The sequence below is a fragment of the Malassezia globosa genome, assembly GCF_000181695.2.
Source record: "Malassezia globosa CBS 7966 chromosome Unknown mgl_sf_8.1, whole genome shotgun sequence".
In the NCBI taxonomy this organism is placed as follows: domain Eukaryota; kingdom Fungi; phylum Basidiomycota; class Malasseziomycetes; order Malasseziales; family Malasseziaceae; genus Malassezia; species Malassezia globosa.
In genome coordinates, this window is record NW_001849864.1 from 80,836 (window position 1) to 103,393 (window position 22,558).

Consider the following 22,558-nt stretch of genomic DNA (forward strand, 5'->3'; position numbering starts at 1 on the left):
CGATCCGAACGCGTCATTTGGTACGCGCTGAGCTTTCGTATATTGTCCCGTGGCGAGACACTGAATGTGAGCCGCTGTACTGCTTTACAGACAGCGTTCCATACTTCTTTATACAGCGGCTCACGTCTGGCGCCCAGCGCCACTTGCGCTGCAGACATGTGGGTGTGGGTAGATGATCCGCAAACGAATGTTGAGCACACCAGCCAGCAGAACGAGTCAATGTGTGCTAATTCGTATAGCGCGCGAGTGGAAGAAGCGCGACAAAACAGCTCCGTCACGTGCAAGAATGAGAAGAGGGAGCATCTCCACATAGACAACCCTCCGCTCTACCCCCCTGAGTAATTTTTATTTATTTTCTTTTTTTTTGGCTGTTTGCTCCCGGGTGTCAAAGCCCTTGAGCAACAAGATGACCGGGCACGGTGAGCGAATTTGACCTCCAGACGCTACTCCAGTTAGGGGACCCAAGCCTAGCTACTGGAGGGATTTTCTTTCCATCCGCGACAATGGCGCGTCATTCGTTAGAACCATTGAAGCGACTTTCGATAGCCAGTGGGCAATGTGCCGTGCAAGCGGAGAAGTATGGCCAGTGCATGCTGCGGAACTACCAAGAGATTGAACGCAATGTATGTGTGCAGGAGTTTCACGCTTTCAAGATGTGCGTTCAAAAACACGTACGTATGTGAGCAGTTTGGACTTATGCTTTCCAGCTACGTCGACATTGATGGAGAAGCTGCGGATCAGGAGTGCTTTCATTAGCTTTCATTAAACCAAGACGATGCGTCTATGGGCATGTATAAACATGCTACTACGTGCGGCTACGTGCGGCCTTTCAAAAAAAGAAAATCAGCACAATTGAGCCGCTCAAACACACACACACACACACACGCTCTCTCTCTCTCTCTCTCTCTCTCTCTCTCTATGTCGACGCATGTGCAAGCCGCTTGAGGATGGACCACACTCTGTCGTAAAATGATGCGAGGGCATCTTTGTCGCTGCACATGTGCTTGAACGCTCGACGCATATGGTCTGCGTCAGGAGGCTGCTGCTGTTTTGAGCTCATACCGCCCTTGACGATGTGTGTGTGAGGATGAAAGAGACGGTTGTCGAGCCTGAGCACACACATGTAAGTGTCACATTTCAAGACACACAGAGAGGAGAGACGTACCATAAGAATCCATCGCGCCCGCCAACGATTTGAACAAAGGCCACACCACTGCGGTGTACGAATTGTGTATAGTCAAAGTTGTTCGGTCGTGACGAGTAATAAAAGTCCATGTCGTCCGGGTACATGGACTTAGCCTCTTGATCAAGGACGAATCCGAAATGGCGCAAGAGAGCCACTTCAAACAGCGGGTTGGTGTGGGATGTAGACGTGCATTGAGAAAGAACGTGTCGCACGAGCCAAGTCTCCATGTAGTCGTGATCATCAGGCATCGAGGCGTTCTTGGCATGCCGCGCACGCTCGAGGAGTGCTGCATATGCCGACCGTTTTGGTGGCGCAAGAGCTAGTGCAATGGGCATGGGTGCCTGGAATGGATTGTTCTGGCCCACATCCTTGATCTGGGCAATTGGTGCCTCGACAAGTCGAAGTCCATAGCGCTCTACGGTCCGCGTCCAAGTCTGCACCAACTCGTCAATGAGGCGTGCAGTTGCACCAAGCCAGTGAATCTGGAAATTAAAACCGTTCTCAGCATTGTGAGCCAAGTCGTGATGCAATACAGCCACCTCTGAACGAGGACTTCGCCGCCCCGGGTCGACGTCAATGAGCATAGAGCGAGAAAGCGGCACACGGCGGTGATTGGGCCTTGGTGGCGACGAAACTTGACGCGTCCCGGGGTGTAGTACGTTCGCCTTGCCTCTCGATCTGGCACTGGGACTGGCGCCGGACCCTGCGGTCGGAGGCTTTCTAGTCGATCTTGTTGTTCCCTCTGCGGACTCGCCACGCCCTGTGAGCCGATAAAAGTAGTGGCCATCCATAAAGCCATGCACATTCAGCACATGCGCGATGTGTCCGTTTTCCTGGAGCTTCGATGCGAGCAGCACGGCATCTTCGCGTGTGTGTATGTCTCGGAACGTTCGGCAGAGCCACGTCACGAGATCTGCGCCGGTAAACGCGTCTGGATACAGCTCCGAATGCCAGAGGCGTGTGTGAATTTTCAGCTCCTTGCTTGACGAGCGCATGTCGTCGGCGAGCTGCGCAAGTGTGCAGGACGTGGCATCGCGCTGCGTGCGGCTCCGTGCGTCGGATGAGCATTTTCGTTTCGTCAGTTCGTCGTATAACTCAGTGATGGCATGTATAAACGCATCATCGCGCAAACTACTGGATGGATCCAGTGTCGTTGGCAGGAAGCGCAGAGGCACCTCTGATTTCGGCTCGCCAGGCGCACGATACTCGACACGTGCAAACATGTCCGCCAGACGGTCCATGCCAGCAAGACGCACTTCCTCATCACTGAGATACTCGCCAGCATTCGCCAGAATCTTGTTGGGCGAGCCTTCGCTCGGCACAAGCACAAATCGAGCACGCCAGTACAGAAGCGACTCGGTGAACGTGTCTTCGTACCCTGCAATCATCGAGTCCAAGTAGGTCCAGTTGTACGCATGCGGATCAGGATGCTGGAACTGTGTGGATGTGATTCGGTAGCCTAGCTGCGAGCGAGGCCACACACAACACCGGTACGGAATAGGCGCTGTAGAGTACGGGACTTTCTGCACGTACCGAGTGACATTGATCATGCCTTCTTGCCGCTTGTAGGTGATGCAATGCACTTGGTTCATGCTGCTCAGGTAAATTGGCTCGCCACTAGCAAAGTTGCCGGGGCGCAGCAGCTCCGTCGGCTGCCTCACGACGAGGTGGCTTGCATCGCGCGTGCCAGGTGCAGCGTCAGGGCGTGCGACTACGCGTTCGACGAGCTGGAAGCCCTGCGACAGGCGTTGCGCACACATTTCCAGCAGCATCATGAGTGCCGGCGACGATGACGCATCGCGTTTCAACATGATAGACGTTGTGTCCGAATGCACCGACACAGTGTAGGGATACTCGTGCCAAGATGTGGCAAGCTCTTGGTCGCTAGGTAAGTAACGCGTCGTTAGAGGCAAGCATGCAGGTGACGACATGGACCACCATTTGATCCCGTGCCGTGTGCCCCGCTCTAGGAACACGTGCTGCCAACGAAGCAGGATCGCACTTCGATCCAGGTGGGCTGACCGTGGATTCATCGGGTTGACGGTGCGAGAATGCGATATGGCATCAGGAGATGCGGTCGACGCAGGTCGTGGCAAGGAGAGTGGGAGCTCGTCGTCGTCGGCAGATGTCATCGCCGCTGCTGCTCCTGCACCTGACCATGCACTTGCAGGCGTCAGGGGCCTTGCCGTCGCGATGGTTCGTATTGTTGCATCATCGTGCTGCAGAATCAGCGTTGGCTCCGACGGTGTATACTGCTGGGCGAGCACCGCTGTCAATGCACGCGCAGCATGTCCAGCAGTGGTCTGAGACGAACGCGGTTTGGTTCCAGCTCGTGGACGCCTCCATGGCCAAAGAGAGCGCAAGAGTGGATGCCAAGCGTGATCGGATGCAGAATGAGGCGTCGACGACCGCGAGACACGCATGTTAACCGACCGGACAGCGAGCAGCGATGTGTTCGTTTCGCCGACGATCGGCACCGTCTTGCCTCCCACAGGTTGCCGCCTGTGTGCGCTGCACGTCGAGGATGAGTGCGAGCAGTGCGATGGCGCCCACAAACTTGCGCCCGACATATCCCCTGTAGAGGCTTGAGACATTGATGTCGACACTCGGTCGTTGCGTCCATCGGTGCCGGTCGACTCGACAGAGTGTGATCGGCGGATACTGTAGTAAGAAGAGCCGTGAGGGGCCATGCCGCCTGGCGTCGGCGTGGACGGTAGGGTCGAGGGCGGGCCGCGTGCATCCGCAAATTGATCACGATCAAACTGCTCGCGAATTTGTGCTGCTGCTGCACTGTGGACCGGCACATGTGGCAGCGAGAGGTACGGCAGAGCAAGTTTCTGGGGCTGAGAGCCCAACAGCTCCACCATGCGCATGTCGTCCATGCGACAGCGGGGGGACGAAGCGACTCTTCCAGTGCAGGCGGTCCTGCTCAATGTTGTAAAAGCTACAGTTGATCCAGAATGGCATGGAGTGGCACGTCCGCTTAGGCCCTACGAGCCCCGAGTCTTGAAAAAGCGGGTCCGACTGTTGGCCCAGATGCACCTGCGGGGGTGATCGTGGCGCAGAGAAGCGCGGCTCCCGCTGCACCGTTGATTCGTAGTGGAAAACCGGCACCATGTGCAATGGCATCTGTGTCAGACACACTAGGTCCATCGATACAGCACGATCAAACATGCGCTGTGTCGTCAAGCGCAAAAGCGCCTTGTCAGCATAGAAGTGGCCAGTGCCCGGCGTCAGCACAATGATCGAAAAGCCTGTGCGCGTAAGGTCACGGTCAATGTAGTGCTTGTCGGCGGAGTTGAGCTCCAGGTTCACGGCCTCGAGCAAATTGCCCTCGTATGCACGAGCGATGCGACCGAGCAAAACACGACCGCCAACGGCCGAGTCTTCCAAGTCCGCTCCATCGGCATCATCCCTGGGCATCGCCGCCGGGACCACACTACCACCAGCAGCCCACCGTGGCTGTAGAAGCACGTCGTGCTGGAACCGGAAGAATTCCTCCTTGAGCGCACGCATAGTCACAGTCCAGTCCGTAGACGAGTCAAGGTCTACAATCACTTTGTAGTAGTCGATATACAATTGGCCGGATGCCGTTCGCAAGACAGGGCGCCCGGCAAGGTGCTCGCATTCAGATGCATCGTACAAAACTCGTGTAAACAAGATCACAGACACAACGTGATTCGTACCAATAACCTTCCACTTGCGCAGGAGATCCGGCAAAAAGCCATGCAGGACTTTTTCATAATACAGTTCCCCACTCTCATCAAACTCCCACATCTCACTGGACATTTGCAGGAATAGACTGCAGCGTGCAGATTCTGACCGAAAAATGGATTTTGTCGACGCATCCATGTAGCCGGACATGACGCTATGCTCGTGCACAAAAAGTCGACCGACTTTGGCACGGAGCCCCGTTGGAAGCGTGATGCATTGACCCACATACACACACGTCTCGATTCGCGAGACAGACAAGCGCCACATGTCGGCACGACCCATGTACTGATCCTTGAAGTACAGCTCCATGTGCGTGATCATGTGCCGCTTGCGTGGCGTGCGTACGATGGTTGCGTGGGACCGATTCGACAGTGCGCATAAAGACGCAATCGACCGCGAAATCGATAACTGCAGCTGGTGTTGTCGCGTAATGACATCCTGATCAGCGACTGCCTGCAGCGGCTGAAAGACAAGCGAGTGAGTGAGGTCGAGATTCGTTTCTTTTCCCTGAGCATGAGCTGCTTCCCACATTTCGTACGTGGCCATGTTCATAACCATTAGTAGTTCGGACTCTGCCATGTCTGGCAAGGTGCAGGTAGGGTTCATGACAAACTCATGCCGCGAGAAGCTCGGTGGATCGTGGATCCATAGTTGAATTTTACGAGCATGCGTGCTACTTGTAAAGGACGCCTCACCTGCACCTGTATCTCGCAAACGTGTTTGGTTTCCTGCCCCAGGTGACGGCGTTCCATGCCTTGGCATTCCCTCCGCCACCACCGCCGCCTAGTTATCTTTGAGTAACAATGACTAGCGCAAAAGTCGGTGCGGGGCAACTCGATTACACACGCACTCGCGCACACGCACTCGTGTACCCTCACGCGCACGGTTACAGGTACGGTCTCGCTCCTAAACAGTGTGAGCCCACGCTACACGCTACCGAGCCTGTGCGGAGAGGAGCGAGTCCTGTGTTTCGCGAGGGAGCATGTCAGGTGGAGGCCAGGCGGCGTTGAAGTGTCCACGTGGCACTCGGCCGGGCTCCGTGATCCATGGGACCGTTGACATCGATCCCATCCCAGCGGTGTTTCTTCACGCGTCCCAGAGAAGACACACGACAACAAGGCAAATGAGTATGTATCGAGAGAATCCGTGCATGAGGCTAGGGGTGGGACAAAGAAGACCGCTGAGTGAAACAGAGTACTAACTATCCGCAGACGTTGACGAGGTTGAGGACCGCGATGGTGTGCGTCTGTCGTGGAACGTATGGCCGGCGTCGAAGTTGGAGGCAACGCGCACAGTCGTGCCGGTCGCAGCGCTGTATACACCGCTGAAAGAGCGCGAAGATCTACCACCGGTTTTGTACGAGCCAGTCATGTGCAAACCACCATGTCGTGCCGTGCTGAATCCGTATTGCCAGGTGGATGTGCGTGGCAAGCTGTGGATCTGTCCCTTTTGTCTCTCGCGCAATCCATTTCCACCGCATTACAAGGACATTAGCACGACGAACTTGCCAGCTGAGCTGCTGCCCAAGTACACGACGATCGAGTACACGCTGAACCGCAAGTCACAGATCCCACCGATCTTCATGTACGTGGTTGACACGTGCATGGAAGCCGACGATCTCAAGTCGCTGTGTGAGTCGCTCGTCGTGAGTCTAAGCCTGCTGCCGCCGAATGCGCTCGTAGGGCTCGTGACGTTTGGCACGGTCGTGCAGGTGCACGAACTTGGCTACGAAGGCTGCCCGAAGAGTTTCGTATTCCGCGGCTCGAAGGACTACTCTCCCAAGAACATCCAGGACATGCTTGGCCTCACGCCTGGCTCGCGCCCAACGCCCAACACGGGTGGCCCATCCACACAGCCACGGCAGCCGACGACGGGTCAGATCGGCGCCACGCGCTTCATGCTTCCTGTCTCACAGTGCGAGTACCAGCTTACAAGTATTCTCGAGCAGCTGCAGCGTGATCCCTGGCCCGTTGCCAATGACAAGCGACCTCAGCGCTGCACAGGTGCAGCTTTGAGTGTCGCTGTGGGGTTGCTGGAAAGCACGTTCCAAAACACGGGCGCACGTGTGATGCTGTTCTGTGGTGGACCATGTACGGAAGGGCCTGGACAGGTCGTGTCGACGGAGCTTCGTGAGCGCATCCGCTCACACCACGACATTGAGAAGGATAATGTCAAGTTCTTCAAGCGGGCCGTGCGCTTCTACGAGAACCTGGGTCGCCGCGCCGCGCACAACGGCCATGCTATCGATGTGTTTTCAGGCTGTCTGGATCAGGTGGGTTTGTTAGAGATGCATGCATTGTGCAACGTCACCAATGGCTACCAGCTCCTGGTCGACAGTTTCCAGATGGGGATCTTTAAGCAGAGCTTCAACAAGATCTTCGAGAAGGACGAGAATGGCGATCTTCTGATGGGCTTTAATGCGACACTGGAGGTCCAGTGCACCAAAGAGCTCAAAGTCAGCGGCCTTATCGGCCATGCTGTGTCGTCCAACAAAAAGTCCAGCTGCGTGGGCGAGACAGAAATTGGCATTGGGCAGACGTCTGCGTGGAAGATGTGTTCGATCACGCCGCGCTCAAGTGCGGGTTTGTACTTTGAGATTGCTACGCCGGCTGGACAGCCGCTGCAGCCTGGCGCACGTGGGCTGATCCAGTTCGTCACGCACTACCAGCATTCGTCGGGCCAGTTCCGTCTGCGGGTCACGACAATAGCACGCAACTTTGCCGATGGCGATTCAGGCCACGTCGGCCTCTCATTTGACCAGGAAGCCGCAGCCGTGCTCATGGCACGCATTGCCGTATTCAAGGCTGAGATTGACGACAGTCCCGATGTGCTTCGCTGGCTCGACCGCATGCTAATCCGACTGTGCCAAAAGTTTGCCGAATACCGCAAAGACGACCCCACAAGTTTCCGTCTCAGCGAGCATTTCAACATTTACCCTCAGTTCATGTTCCACCTGCGACGCAGCCAATTCCTCCAAGTGTTCAACAACTCGCCTGACGAGACAGCATACTACCGCCATGTGCTCAACTGCGAAGACGTCAACAACTCGCTGATTATGATTCAGCCAACGCTCATGTCGTACGGCTTCGACGGGCCACCACAGCCTGTGCTGCTGGACTCGATGTCGATTCGCCCAGATGTCGTCCTGTTGCTCGATACATTCTTCCACCTGCTTATCTTCCATGGTGAGACTATCGCGCAGTGGCGCAAGGCTGGTTACCAGGACCAGGAAGGCTATGAGAACTTCCGCGAGATCCTCGAGGCGCCTCAGGCTGATGCTCAGGAACTGCTCATGGAGCGTCTTCCTATCCCCCGGTACATTGTGTGTGACCAGAATGGCTCGCAAGCGCGGTTCCTGTTATCAAAGCTCAACCCATCCACGACGCATATGACGGGCGGTGCATATGGCACAAGTGGTCAGGGTGCTGCGATTTATACGGACGATGTGAGCTTGCAAGTGTTTATGGAGCACCTGAAGCGCTTAGCTGTAGGTGCTAATAGTGGATGACAGTGATGATGATAGACATGTAGTGCTTCTTTCCTTTCTATGCTCTCTACTTGGCGGGCATGTCTTTCAAGGTCGGCTTTGGATAGGACCAAGGCGGTGGAGAGCATTTGGTATATTATCGTTCGGTATGGTACGATATGGTACGATATGGTATGGTATGGTATGGTATGGTACAATCCCTGTTATTCTCACTCGCTGAGCAACTCGTCCAATTCAGCCTCTTCTTCCGCCGTCAAGACCGACGACCCTGCGTTCGACGCCGATGCGCCTAGTTCCTCGTGCGTGTCTACGGTGCGTTGACAGCTCACCAGTTCTTGCATGGGCCATCGACGAATCGTACCGTCCAACGATGCTGACACAATGTACACCTGCCGCGTCTCGCTTGTCCATGTGCCGACATATGTGACCGTGTGCCAGTGCCCTTCTAGTTCGACGGACGGTGCCGGCCTATACACTTGCAACGTACCGCCCTCCATGCCCAACAGCACTGCCTCCGTGTCGTCTAGCAATGAGGTCATCGCCTCTGTGCCTACACCTGCCTCACTTCCGCATAGTCCACCAAGTGGAAGAACAACATGCGCCTTGTGCGGAGTAGGTATCAGCTGCGTAGCATGCACTGCAGGACGGCTGCCCAAAAGGCCTCCTGCGCTAGAGGTGCGTCCAGGTAAGCGCTGTGCCTTGTCGTGCATCGACAGAGGGAATCGACGAACAGTCTGATCGCTTGAAGCAGTCCACACGTCCGCCGTCCAAGTGCCGGCATGCTCGCATTCATACCAAACTGGCGAAATCGCATGCACACTTGTCTCATGACCATTAAGCTCACGCTCAACAATGCAATGCTCACGCATCATGTTCACCTGCAAGATCCGTCCCATGGAGTCAGCTGTGAAGAGAGTGCCAGTGGGTGGGAGATCGCCAAATGCGACAGCATCCTGGGGCGCTGGTGGCAGCGTCGATATGCACACGATGGGACGTGTATGAGCGCCTTGGAGCACACCCACAAGATCGGGTTTCGGGCAAGGTTCGTTCGGCGCACACACAGAAAGGGCATGCCACTCGTCCCACGATAACGACTGTGCCCAAGAAACCACGGCACTCAGATCCCACGCTCGCACGACCTTGTCATTACCCCCACTGTAAAGGAGGAGATGTGTCGCATCTATATGCAGGGCCTTGAGTAAATCAGACGCAGCGTTCTCCAGCAGTGCGATACATGGCGGCTTGCCGGGCGTACTTGGCCATATACGTATGCTGCGATCCCATGAGGCCGTGCAGATGAGGGTGCGATCGGGAGCAATGGCTAACGTCGCTACACCGGACACAGGTCCCATATGACCACATAGCTGCTGCACGGTTTCTCCAGTTTCAAGATTCGTGCATCGTGCGATACGTCCACTCTCAGCTGTCCATAGGTAGGGGGATCTCGACGACGCAAAAGCGCCCGCTGGTCGGTGAGCAGAAATAACTTTGTATGCACCGCCATCGGCTCCAGCAGCACGCTCAGCGAGTTGTACAAAATCCACCTGAGCTTCTTGCTTTTTTACTCCGCGACCAAGCCAAATGGGCGAACCATAGGTCGCACCGTGCGCCGTGCGTCTGGCTTTGGCTGCGCGTTCAACACCTTGCGAGAGTGATGCATCTGATTGGAACAGGTGCGTAGCTTTCTGAGTATGCATGATCCACACGCGCAGAGTTGTGCCGACGTGAGAGGGAAAAATAAAAGAACGGCACGCACGCGCCAAACGACTACACGTCGATGACGTACGATAAAAGAAACGGACGGACAGGCTCTGCCAGAAACGTGGATTTGGGCTGCATCCTCTTCCTCCACATCATACGAAACTCTTGCCTTGCCTCTCCTTCCTTCAAGCAGGGAATCACATGTGCGTGTGCGTATGTGTGTTTGTGTTTGTGCACCATGTGGCGGCAGTGGCGATGATCAAGGCCGCATAGCGTTTCGATAGAATGAAAGCCAGCTGGAAAGTGAGGCAGGAGGAGCTTGTATTGTTTGCTTCTTTTTTGCCTCCTTCGTTGTGTGCATAGAATCATCTGCAACCTGCAGGTAAGCAGAAACTTCTTTGAGACGTTCGAGCTGGACAATGCCTGAACGGCGCGAGAGGCTCGTAGGTGTATCATGTGTTTGCAATGCATAGTGAAGTGCATCAATGGAGCGGGCATCAATATGGCCATGCTCACGAAGCTCACACGTGTACCAAGACAGACGCTTGACACGTCGGATAAACTCTGGCACGAGCGATGGCACATCAGAGCGATCGGCGATGAGGCATAAGCCAGGATACCCGATTTTCAATAATCCCTGCAATTCCAGCTCTTCAGACCACTTATGGAAAGCGCTAATTTTCTTGGGCATGCGGATGTGATGAAAGAGTAGGAGCGCACGATAAGGGCCAGGTGCGTTGATCTTCTGCATGGCATAAATGGCTCAACACTGTGAAAGTTTGTTGAAATCCAAAGATAGTTTACGAGACGTTGGTGGCCAAAAACCAGTTGTTTTCAGCGCGGTATCAAGCTCGACAGAGACCGCCCGGTGATCCAGTTCTTCGCGCCTTGCAAGTAGCACACCTCACTAGGATCATTTGGCCCTCCACCGAATTTGTCGTGCCTTGGCTTGCGGTCTCATGAACAGCGATTATGGGCCTCCACATACACACCGCTGACGTCTCAGATAATTCGCCGACGCCACGCTCACATTATCGTGGAAAGAAGAAACGTATCCCACCCTTTCAACCCCAAGGCTCTACTCGGTTGAACGCGCGTACGCCACTCACCCCGAACTATCTACCGCATGTCGGCACTTAGATCATCTATGTCAAGCGTTCTCCGCACGCGCACTGTGTGCGCGGCACGGCATTCTACATCAGTGATGACCCGCTCCATGATGACAAGCGCATTTCGTCCAACGAGTCCGCTGCTCGTGCAAGCAACGCAGCCGACAGAAATGACGGGTCCCGTCATGATCGGATGTGGACTTATCGGCGCGTACGTATACATACCAATGACTCATGGTGCAGGGGTGTCGTTGCTATGATGATGCGGCCAACAAGTGCGTCCAGTGGCGGCAAATGGATCAAAGGCGGATTTCAATCCAAAATGGACCGGAAAGAGGCGATCCAGATCCTCGGTTTGCGGTACGTATACGAATGTGCATCAGAGTGTGCTAATTTTTGTAAGTGAAGCGAGTGTGACGCGGAATCGGATCAAGGATGCCCACCGCCGAATGATGATTGCGAATCACCCCGATCGCGGCGGATCACCATACCTGGCAAGCAGTACGTTTGTCCTTTGAATGATCATCTTTCTCACACGCACGAAGAAATCAATGAGGCTAAAGACCTCTTGGATCGTACGACCTCCCGCTAACGCTCAGTTGCGACACGTGCGTTGCAAGCAGCCTTGAAATGCATTCTCTATAGTCCAGGATTGGATGTAGCTAGACCATTCCAGCCTGCCAGGTCCTCATGTCAAAACAGGCACGGTCGCCGGACCAAATCTATTTCTCCTTTGCTGCAGCCTACCGTAAAGCCCACCAGCACTTTCCCACACTAGCGATTCGTTCATCAATTGCACGAACAACTACACTCTGTCCTCTAACTGAGCACTTCACACAAGCCGTTGTGCAGCTTACATGTAGGTATTGACAGCCACGAAACTACTCCAAGTGGCTACGGGCACATCGTAACGTAACAGTCTCCCAGCATACGACACACCTTTACAAAGATGAAACCGTAAAGAAAGACAAATATATTTGTTTCGTACGATGGAACGTTTTATTTTTTTGGGTTTGGTTTGGATCAAAAAAGCACAATGAGACACGTCGTTAAATATCCACATTACGCCTCGCTAATCTCACGCAGACGACGGATCGTGCTGCGGACGGTAGCGGCAGCAGTGGTGTTCATCGACCACGCACCACCGGCAACGACCTTCTTGCAAGCGCTGCAGCCCCAAATACCCACGGCCTTGCGCTTGACGGTGTCCTTACCGCAGAACGAGCATGTGTAGCGACTGTGCTGCAAGACTTCGATCTTCTTGATTTGGCGACGAAGCGACGAGCCGTAACGCGTGCCGTACTTGCCTGTGATTCCGACCTTGACAGTGCGCTTAGACTGGCTCGGCGTTAGTACTGATGCACATATGGCGTATCGATATGAATGCAGGACCTGCAGACATGTGTGGTCGATGTGACAGCACTAGCATCTTAGCTAACATGTAGGACGAAATCCGTACACATAAGACATCATGATCATACGAATGCACGAACACACACACACACACATCCCCCGCTTTGTTAGTCACGTACCATTTCTAGCTATGCCCGAAGAAGGTGGTTAGGACACGATCTGTTGGGCCGCCAGCGACACACGACATCCAGAACGACTCGGAGGTGTGTGAGCGTAGAATCACGTGTAGATTATAGTTGTGACACGTGATGAAGAATGGCATCTCAGTCCCCATGCCGCTCCCCCTCCATTCCTCATCAGGTGGAGACAATAGGCGTAAGTGGCAATTGCATGACACATGGGTCAGGCGCGCGCGTGGCGCTCGAGGCGTTGGAAACACATGTGGCACGTACCACACGGATTGTAATGAATATGTTCTGTGTGTGTCCGACGATGTGGATGCGCGCGGCCGCACGAATGCGCGCACAAGTAGCAGGACACGTATGGCGTGTTCAAAATTGCAGTGGTGCGACGGCAATGATGGCACCTGTGAATGTGAGGATGATCAGTCGCACCGTCGCGAAAAGCTCAGAGCGTGACAATGGCTCGAACTTTGCAGATCCATTTCCATTGCCATTTTCCAAGGAAATGGACCCGGCCATGCGCCGTGAGTACGAAGCAGAGGATGGCATTGATCTTGCGAGTGAGCAGCAGGGTGTAGAAGGCATGTACGTGCCGATACGCGTCCCGAATCGAGACAATGAAGACCGCCCACGTCTGTTGGCCCGACTGCAGTACCAGTGTCGGAAGCGCGGCACGCTCGAGACAGACTTGCTATTGAGCACATTTGCACATGAAGAGCTCCGACGCTTGCCGGACGACGAGCTGCATGAACTAGATCGGCTGTTGGACGAGCCTGATTGGGACATATTCTACTGGTGTACGGATCGAAAGCCGGTGCCGGAACGCTGGCACGCATCATTCACGACGCCGGGCAGGCTAGGGTACCGTTTGCGCATTCACACACGCAACGACCAAAGATCTGTGCGTCGATTCCCATCCTTAAAGGGTGACATCCAGTCTCCTTTGTCCTAGACAGCAGCTCCCGCAGCCGGTGTCGTGCCATTTTTTTCTGAATCCTGTAGATCATAGACTTGCTGCATGACGAGTTGTTGCTGTTCACTCAAGCCCTCGGTGAGACTCTGGAACAGCGAAGTATGCTGTGTGCGCAGCTGTTGAATGACAGTGCGGAATGGTTCGTAGACTGGCACACTCTCCAACGGTGATTCATAAACGACATCATCGTCCTGTGTATGTTGTTAGTATATCGCCCAATAATCGCAAAGAAGAAGGGGAAAAAAAAAAAGAGAAAGGTGGTTGCCAGGTGTTGAACAAGGGAGCGCGCACTTACATCGAAATCATCCAAGAAGTCATCGACATCATCGTCGTCGCCAGCAGCGGCGTCGTCACCATCGATACTTGCCACACGCGAGCGAAGACGTGCAGCTTCCTGATTAAGGATCTCAAGATAGTCGTCTGAAGGGCGTGAGCATCGTTGATACGTACTGTCATCTTCCTGTACATCAGCATCGTCGTCAAATTCATCCAAAGCGCCCTCGTTCTCAAGGTCGTCATCCTGGCCCTCGAGACTTTCGTCGAGGACCTTGTGCAGCTCGCTGCGCTGAGCCACAAGTTTCGGCAACAGCTTGAGCTGTGTCAACAAAGCGTTCAACAGATGCGGATAGCCGGTTGTGAGCGTCGGTGGTAGGGTCTGAGGATCCATAGCCATGAGCGAGAGCAAAGCGACAATCGCGACCTTGCATTCATGCACACGACGACACTTGGTCAGCATAGGCAGAGCCATCGTGAAGAACGCATTCGTCGCACCCTGCGACTCGAGGACGCCAACGGCTAGAGTTGGATTGTAGTAGATGGTCTCGAGGATGACGAGCATCGACCATTTCCGCAGCAGGAACGACGGCGATTCGGCCGTGTTCTGTAGAAACGGCAGAAGAGTCGTGATGATGCCAGGCACTGCATCGTCGACGTATCCCTTCAGAAGGAGAAGCACGACCTCGGCCATCTGACACGCGGCTATGCGGTCGCTTACGACGAGTTGGTCGCCTGTCATGGCCGTATGGAAGATGTCCAGCAGCATGTGGCGGTACTCGGCATTTTGTCGCAGCATTTCAGTGCCATACGAGGCGCAGTTGTCAAACGTGCCGATCATCTCTGACAGGTAGTCGACGCCACTGGACTTGAAAGACTTGTACATCAGCACAAAGATGTCCCACATCGCAGGAGAGATGCATTTTTGGTAGTATGTCAACACATCTGTGAGCTGGAAACATTCGTCGTACAAGTCGAGCGTCTCTGACTGGATCGTGAATGCTACGACAGGCAGCAACACCTTTTCGAGCTCAGCAAGGATGTCTGGGCGCGACTCAGCCGTGGTCACCATTTGGTACATGGTGCTAAGGCATCCCAGCGCGGCAAAGTACTTGTCTTCCTCGCACTGGTCCATGTTGAACGCATGCACGCCATCGACCTGGGAGTCGCCACCACCTGCGAGGTTGTCCTGCACAAGACGCATGTAGCTGTTCGCCATCTGCTGCGTCAGCTGCACGCTGAACGGCAGGAGCTCTTCCGCAAAGTTGTTCACGATCTTCTCCTGTGTGGTCATCAACACGTCCAAGTCTGTTTCGTCTGACAGCTTAAGCAGTTCCTGCATAAGGCGCCCCGCATTGGGTGCAACGGCATTGTGCACTTCGTCGTGGGCAACCAGCTCGCCCATCGCCTCGGCTGCCTTGACTCGCACGGGCAGCTCTGCATCCATCATACAGTCCATGACGCCGCGGAACGCGGTCTCGAGGCTTTGGCTTGTCTGCCACTTCATGCCGGCGCTGTCGAATGCCTGGATGAGAGAGCACGCGCGCAAGCGGAGGAAAGCCTCGGGGCTGTGTAGGACTGGCAGAATGTGCTGCACGAAGAAAGCATCGAGCATGTTTTGCACACGCTCATGGTGTACCATAGATGAGCAGATAGTGATGCACATGCGCAGTGCGCCATCGAACTGGCGCGCCGTGCACTGTGCAGGATATGCGTTGAGCACCTGTGTGATGAAGGCGAGCGTCGGCTCGAACATGGACTTGGTCCGCCGTGTGACGGCCGTGCTCAACAGGGAGGCAGCTGCACTAGAGGGCGTGCCGAGTTCTTCGAGTGGATCGGCGCTCATGCGCACAAAGTCAATCGGATCCAGATCCCACAGCTCCTGGTCTTCGTCAGAGAAGCACATGCGCGGGTACACAAGCGTCTCGATGATCTGCTGCATGTGCGGGCGCAGTTGGTGCCACATGGATTTCGGCTTGATACTGTTGACGAAGAACATGAACAAGTGACACATAACAGGCCGACTGACCCACATGTTGTCTGACACAATGGCATGCGCCGTGTGCAAGTATGCCTTGAGGATTTCAGGAGCAAAGTTGTGAAGAAATGTCTCGGCAAATGGCTTGTACGACTTCATGCCCGTTGGCAGCTGAGATGGGATCCCATAGCGCGAAAAGAGCCTGTTCAGCGAATAGAATGTCCACTTCTTCGCCTTCCACCAAGGCGCTTTTTCTTTGGCTTCATCGTCAATAGAGCTTTCGGCACCCTCGTGCACGGTTGCACCACTCTCGTTCTTAAGAACCACGGGCTTTTGCACAATACGCAGCATGAGCGTGCCCCACGGCACAATGCTTTCGTGTGACTGTTGGTGCTGTGTCAGAGTCACGATCATACTTGTCTTGTATGTCTTCATCGCATAGTACACAATTTCACCCACAGCTGGCAGATCGCTTTGCTCAGAGTCCATCAGCGCGCTAACGGTTGCCAGCAGCGTCGGAAACGTGCACGACACCACCTTGTCAAGCTTCGCGTGCGCACTGTCGAAGCGGAACGCACGCACCGTCTCGAGTAGTGCACGTACGCCCGCATATATTTGGACTTGTTCGCCAGAGCCAAGCAGCTGCACAATCTCGTCCAGCAGCGTCGGCCACGCATCAGGAAAGTCACAGCGAACGATCGAGTTCATGGCACTAGCAACATGCACACGGAGCGTCTGCGGAACAGATGCAATCGTTGGCAAGAGTGCCGTGCGCACGACTTGTCGGTCCTGTTCAGGCACATGGGGCGACTCGGTCGGCCCACGAGCCATCGACGCGTCCCAACATACGGCGATCCGGTTCTTCACATAGCTGTGTGAGAAGGGTGTCGTGTGAGTGAGAGAGTCTTGGGCCATAAATCCACGTACATAGCAGCTGCCTGACGAACAGACATATCTACATCAGAAGAGGCAACGATCTGAAACGACGCTGCAAGCATGCCTGGCTGGCCTTCTAGCTGACGTAGCTCGTGCTCCGACGCACGACGCACATCAAGATCTGGACTCAGCGTGGCAGGGAACAAGCGCAAGAGTGTGTCCATGATGACGGTGCTACCAGCTGCTTGCGGTTCAGCCAACAAACGACGCGCGCGCTCGCGTATAAGAATGCTACAACCACCCAAAAGTGTCCGGCCTATCGGCTACTACGACGCCTTGTTGGTGTGTGTGTATATATGTTCGACTATTGCATGAATTTTACAATTTTTTTTTTTTTGGTTTGGGCCTGCATGTTTTAGCGTCGACTCGTGGCAGAGACGCGCCAAGCTAGCAGCCGCGACTTTGCCACGCAAAAAGACCCGCTTGGCCTAGGTGAGTGAGTGGCGGAGGGTGCCTTCAGGCACGCGTCTCCGGCACGGTGGAGGGAGAAGGTCGTGGGCCAAAAGGTGGGCGGGGCACGCCGCCGACCTAGCGCATGGAGTCCCACGCTTACAGACACGCAACGGCCACGTGGCTGCACGCTCTCGATTTCATGCCATGCCACGCTCAACGACGCGCGACGTCCGTGGCCGCCTAGCGCTCGTCCAACGCACGTCTCACGCGTCGTCATCGGCGCGGGACGTGACACATGGCCCGGAACATGCACCTACCCAAGGTCCTGGCCCGACGCTGGCATCCACAAACGCTCGCGAACATGGACGTCGCACGCATGGCGGCAATCACGGCAGCAGCCGAGCTGGTTATAGCGGGCGCGGCGACAACGTGCCAACATCTATGCAGATAAAGCATACACGACCTACAGAAAGTCTTTCGTCACTGCAAGATACACACACACACCCATCCGATACGCTCGCGACGCTTGCCGTGCACAAGCGCAAAGTCGCAGATGTGCGTGTATGGCTTACGGAGGCACTCGATGGTACACCGACACTTGCTAAGTACCGAGTACGTGGGTGAGAGGGGATAAGAAAGTGCATGAAGGCTAACGATCTAAGCGCATTCTTGTGTTGACAGGACCTGCAGGCGTCGGTAAATCGGCTACTATTCGTGCATTGGCTCGACCAGATGCCTTGCAATTCGACATTGTTGAATGGCTCAACCCTGATACCCAGGCTGAACCAGAGCAGAGTGTGACGCCTTTCTTCTCGGTGGTCGACCGCTTTAGTGCGTTTCTTCAGTCAGTATTGCGGTTTGCACCGCTGCCCCTGGCGTCACGAGACTCGAATCGGTCATGGAGGGCGCGTAGCACAGCATCGGTGTCGCTGACAGAGAAGTCTAACGACGAGCAGAAACGACACCGACAACGGCGGATCATTCTCGTCGAGGACTGGCCAAATCTCACACATGAGCGCACTCGTGAAGGTGTGCATAGAGCCTTGGAACGATTCATTCACAGTGCTGGGCAAGTGCCTTTGGTTTTAATTGTATCTGACACGGTCCCTCGTGCAGATACAGATGCAAATGCAAATGACACATTTAGCTGGAGATCGCGCCGAGCGGTCCAAATGAATATCCGCATGGCTGTGCCAGAGAGTGTGCGAATGCATCCTGCGTTGACTGAGATCCGCTTCAATCCACTCACAACGCGTATGATTCTTGGTGCTCTGACAGCTCAGGCCCCATCACATATCCCACGGCACGTGCTCAATGCCATTGCTGAGGCGGCTGGCGGTGACATACGGAGCGCTACGAATGCCGTGGCCATGCTCAAGAATGTACCACCAAACAATGTATGCCATGAATCTGCCGCAGCTCTAGGGAATGAGTCTGAATCGGCGCTCGTCCTGTTTCATGCTCTTGGACGTGTATTGTACAACAAGCGAGCTGGCGACGCTGGCGAGACACTGGACGCTAAGACGGCTGCAGCAGGCAGCATGGGTGACAAGATGTCGCTGGATATCTGTGCTACAAGCACGGAAGAGTCATCGATACCAGAATCATCACCACCACCGCCACCTTGGCTGGTGCACCAGCGTCCATCGCTTGTGAATATCGAGACTCTCTGGTCACATTTGCCTGTGGATGCCACCACATTTCAACTGTATTTGCATCACAACATGCTCGCATTTATGGATGACACCGACGAGGCATTATTGGCCCTCGAGGCCATGAGTTTCGCCGATACTTTTTGCCGCAAATGCGCGTGATTCGCAAACTGGATCTCAATCACACACAGAACAGTACATATTTCAGTGTGTAACACGGAGTCTCTTGCTTGCGTTGCCCTCGCCCGTGCCTCGCAGAGGCCAAAAACTTACGAAACCGACGCTCATGAACATGGCGCTGCGCCTGCGCGAAAACCAGGATTTCTTGTCACAAGTCCAATCAAGCTTACGAACGAATAAAATTCCTTCAGCTAATGCAGGGCCTAGTAGTGTATGGGACGGCTCACTTCAAGCGAGCAACGCGATGTGTCGTCCAGACGAACTGGCCACCTATATACTTCCCCTCGCGGCACAAACCCACAGACATGCATGGACTGTACGTGCCTTGCCATTCATACAATTCGATGAGCCTCATGCGTGGACAAGCAGTCAAATATTGCCCCAGAATGATCTCCACGCCACAGACGACATGTCAGTCGTAGAGACTGAACTAGAATTGGCTCCAACGAGCGCGACAATGGCAGGTGCAATCGCAACAACGCCAAAGCTGAGAACTGCCACGACAGAATCAACCGAGCATCATTCAAGAGAAAGTTGCCTCTCTCTCTTCCATACCGCCATTCAACGACCCACATCACGCCCCATCAATGCTCGAGGCGTCATCGCAGCAATCGCCACACAGTTCGACTGATGCCTGGTCGGATGACTTGGACGATATCGACGACATGGATTAGTAGTTATGACTCTCTCTCTCTCTCTCTCTCTCTTCCACATTTTTTGTTCCTTCCTTGCGCGGAACGATTCCTGTGGTGCCATCCTCATACGTCGACGCAGTGTGACACAGCGACCCTCCCTCCACAAGAACGGCAAAATGTCTTTGTTGGCCCCACACGACTGGAATAGCTACTCCACAACGGTAATCGCATGTGTGGCCCCGAGTTCCCCACGAAGACATGCACGTAAATTGTAGTTGCATGCGTGATGTGAATGCATGAACATGTGGAGAAGGTTCGGACCCGTGTCCGAGCGGGTATGGGGAATGGCCCAAGCTATGCAGGACCGACCTAGTGGCACAGAAGTAGTCACGAGTTAACGGCCGTAAAATTTTACAGGCCCGATTCACAGCAATTGAGGTCTTCTCCAACCAACCACCACCGAAACGAACTATAAGGCAGACGCCCATCACGAATACGCATGATCCGTTCATCAGTTTGGCGGTTCTCGCAGAAGGCGTCGTCTGCTGCTGCCTCGGCTGCGACTGGCGCATCGGCGAAGGGAGCGCAGCGGAAGCGCGCAGCAGTCCTGATTACTGCAGCTGCCGTCGGCGCTGGTTCCGTCTTTGCGTTGACTCGCAGGCCCAATGATTGGGATGAGTATGCCCTGCCGCATGATGTGAGTCCGCAGCAATTCTGGTCGCCACCGACCCGCTCACAGATGATCGAGGCCCTGAAGCAGTCATCATCGCGCATCCTGCGTGCTGACGGCAGTCTCGAGCAGGCAAAGTCGCTTCTGATGCCATCGCATGAGGCCGTGGGCCACAGCCCCATTCCAGAAGTCGAGCATGCATATGCCGACGTGCCAGAGCACGACGATGATGGCTTCGACTTGCTTATCGTCGGTGGCGGTGCCACAGGTGCCGGTGTTGTGCTTGATGCTGCGACGCGTGGCCTCAAGGTCGCTCTTGTCGAGCGCGACGACTATGGTGCTGGCACATCGTCCAAGTCGACAAAACTGGTGCATGGCGGTGTGCGCTACCTAGAGAAGGCCGTCAAGCAGCTCGACTTTGAGCAGTACAAGATGGTCAAGGAGGCGCTCAATGAACGTCGCAACTTCCTACACATTGCGCCGTACCTGTGCTCATCACTGCCGATCCTGATTCCCGCCTACTCATGGTGGCTCATTCCCTACTACTATGCAGGCACGTTCTTGTACGACCTGATAGCCGGCAGCCAAAACATGGGCAGGTCGTACATGGTGGGCCGCAACAAGGCACTCGAGGCGTTCCCTATGCTCCGTGCCCACAACCTCGCTGGTGGCGTTGTGTACTTTGACGGGCAGCAAGATGACACGCGTATGAACATTGCCCTTGTGCTTACAGCAATCCAGCATGGTGCCGTCGCAGCCAATCACACGGAAGTCGTCGCCCTCAACAAGACGCCGGCTGGTGGAGACGACAAGCCAGGACGCATCATTGGCGCTCGGCTGCGCGACATGCTGACAGGCGAAGAATTCGATGTGAAGGCGAAGGGTGTTGTCAATGCCACTGGCCCGTTCTGTGACGCACTACGCAAGATGGACGATCCCACCTCCGCTGACATTGTGTCGCCGTCATCCGGTGTCCACGTTACTTTCCCAGGCTACTTCAGCCCGCGAGGCATGGGTTTGTTGGACCCGGCCACGAGTGATGGCCGCGTGATCTTCTTCCTCCCATGGCAAGGCGCTACAATTGCTGGCACCACAGACGTTGCTGCGAAGGTGGAGCCACACCCTCTGCCAGGAGAGAAAGAAATTGACTGGATCCTCGACGAGGTGCGCAATTACCTGAACGCAGACGTGTCGGTCAAGCGCACCGATGTGCTGAGTGCTTGGAGTGGTCTGCGCCCATTGGTCAAAGACCCCGCGGCGCGTGACACGCAGAGCCTTGTGCGCAACCACATGATCAACGTCAGCAAGAGCGGCCTGCTGACAATCTCCGGCGGCAAATGGACGACCTACCGTGAGATGGCCGAGCAAACCGTCGACAAGGCCATTGAGGCATTCGACCTTAAGCCTCTGCATAACTGTTTGACAAAGCAGGTACGTCTTATTGGCAGCCACTCTTGGTCTCGTACGATGTACGTGCGCTTGCTCCAGGAGTTCGGCCTCGACACAGACGTAGCTCTGCACCTATCGAATTCGTACGGAGACCGCGCATGGAGTGTATGTTCAGTTGCGAAGCCCACAGGCGACCGGTATCCACTGCATGGCATTCGTCTCGACCCACAGCTCCCCTATATCGAAGCTGAGGTCCGCTACGCCACGCGTGCCGAGTTTGCCGTCAAGGTAGCTGACTTTATTGCACGACGCTCGCGTATGGCCTTCCTCAACACGGAAGCGACGATCGAAGCTCTCCCACGCATCGTCGATATTATGGGCGAGGAACTCGACTGGTCTGAGACGCGCAAACAAACCGAGTTCCGTGAGGGAATCCTGTTCCTTGCGTCCATGGGTCTGGACCTACTTCGCGTGAATGATCTCGCCAATGTCAGCCTTATTGAGGCGCGCAGATGGAAGGACACTTCTTCGCCGCGCCAGCTAAGCCCAGCCTTGTCGGCAAGTCCTATGCAAAGCGCCGCATAATACTTCTACCGAGGAGCACCTGCTCTGGGTCGTCCTAATAGTTGATGCTTTTTTCTTGACATACGTACATAAATATGAGTCTGAGTACGTGCCCGAGTAGGAGCAAGTGTGTTTATGGACGAATGTAGGTGAGTGAAGCACGTACGGACATGTTGCAAGAGG

General features: G+C 54.9%; 9 protein-coding genes across 9 annotated transcripts; 4 read left to right on the forward strand and 5 right to left on the reverse strand.

The window, feature by feature from the left end:
- Positions 1 to 1,137: 1,137 nt before the first annotated feature.
- On the reverse strand, positions 1,138 to 3,609 carry MGL_3112 (uncharacterized protein; the record flags this gene model as incomplete). Its single annotated transcript, XM_001729516.1, has 1 exon — positions 1,138 to 3,609. One exon carries the CDS (start codon positions 3,607 to 3,609, stop codon positions 1,138 to 1,140), a length of 2,472 nt encoding a protein of 823 aa, XP_001729568.1.
- Positions 3,610 to 3,943: 334 nt separating this feature from the next.
- MGL_3113 (uncharacterized protein) lies at positions 3,944 to 5,209 on the reverse strand (the record flags this gene model as incomplete). Its single annotated transcript, XM_001729517.1, has 1 exon — positions 3,944 to 5,209. One exon carries the CDS (start codon positions 5,207 to 5,209, stop codon positions 3,944 to 3,946), a length of 1,266 nt encoding a protein of 421 aa, XP_001729569.1.
- Positions 5,210 to 6,269: 1,060 nt separating this feature from the next.
- MGL_3114 (uncharacterized protein) lies at positions 6,270 to 8,408 on the forward strand (the record flags this gene model as incomplete). The annotated part of the gene is made up of 1 exon (XM_001729518.1): positions 6,270 to 8,408. One exon carries the CDS (start codon positions 6,270 to 6,272, stop codon positions 8,406 to 8,408), a length of 2,139 nt encoding a protein of 712 aa, XP_001729570.1.
- Positions 8,409 to 8,596: 188 nt separating this feature from the next.
- On the reverse strand, positions 8,597 to 10,084 carry MGL_3115 (uncharacterized protein; the record flags this gene model as incomplete). The annotated part of the gene is made up of 1 exon (XM_001729519.1): positions 8,597 to 10,084. The coding sequence occupies one exon, from the start codon at positions 10,082 to 10,084 to the stop codon at positions 8,597 to 8,599; it is 1,488 nt and encodes a 495-aa protein (XP_001729571.1).
- A 2,175-nt stretch (positions 10,085 to 12,259) lies between these two features.
- On the reverse strand, positions 12,260 to 12,732 carry MGL_3116 (uncharacterized protein; the record flags this gene model as incomplete). The annotated part of the gene is made up of 2 exons (XM_001729520.1): positions 12,260 to 12,619; positions 12,730 to 12,732. 2 exons carry the CDS (start codon positions 12,730 to 12,732, stop codon positions 12,260 to 12,262), a joined length of 363 nt encoding a protein of 120 aa, XP_001729572.1.
- A 397-nt stretch (positions 12,733 to 13,129) lies between these two features.
- Positions 13,130 to 13,684, forward strand: MGL_3117 (uncharacterized protein; the record flags this gene model as incomplete). The annotated part of the gene is made up of 1 exon (XM_001729521.1): positions 13,130 to 13,684. One exon carries the CDS (start codon positions 13,130 to 13,132, stop codon positions 13,682 to 13,684), a length of 555 nt encoding a protein of 184 aa, XP_001729573.1.
- On the reverse strand, positions 13,681 to 17,056 carry MGL_3118 (uncharacterized protein; the record flags this gene model as incomplete). Its single annotated transcript, XM_001729522.1, has 4 exons — positions 13,681 to 13,896; positions 14,001 to 14,125; positions 14,156 to 16,827; positions 16,884 to 17,056. 4 exons carry the CDS (start codon positions 17,054 to 17,056, stop codon positions 13,681 to 13,683), a joined length of 3,186 nt encoding a protein of 1,061 aa, XP_001729574.1.
- Positions 17,057 to 17,489: 433 nt separating this feature from the next.
- On the forward strand, positions 17,490 to 19,099 carry MGL_3119 (uncharacterized protein; the record flags this gene model as incomplete). The annotated part of the gene is made up of 2 exons (XM_001729523.1): positions 17,490 to 17,897; positions 18,065 to 19,099. 2 exons carry the CDS (start codon positions 17,490 to 17,492, stop codon positions 19,097 to 19,099), a joined length of 1,443 nt encoding a protein of 480 aa, XP_001729575.1.
- A 1,152-nt stretch (positions 19,100 to 20,251) lies between these two features.
- On the forward strand, positions 20,252 to 22,396 carry MGL_3120 (uncharacterized protein; the record flags this gene model as incomplete). The annotated part of the gene is made up of 1 exon (XM_001729524.1): positions 20,252 to 22,396. The coding sequence occupies one exon, from the start codon at positions 20,252 to 20,254 to the stop codon at positions 22,394 to 22,396; it is 2,145 nt and encodes a 714-aa protein (XP_001729576.1).
- Between the last annotated feature and the right edge of the window lie 162 nt (positions 22,397 to 22,558).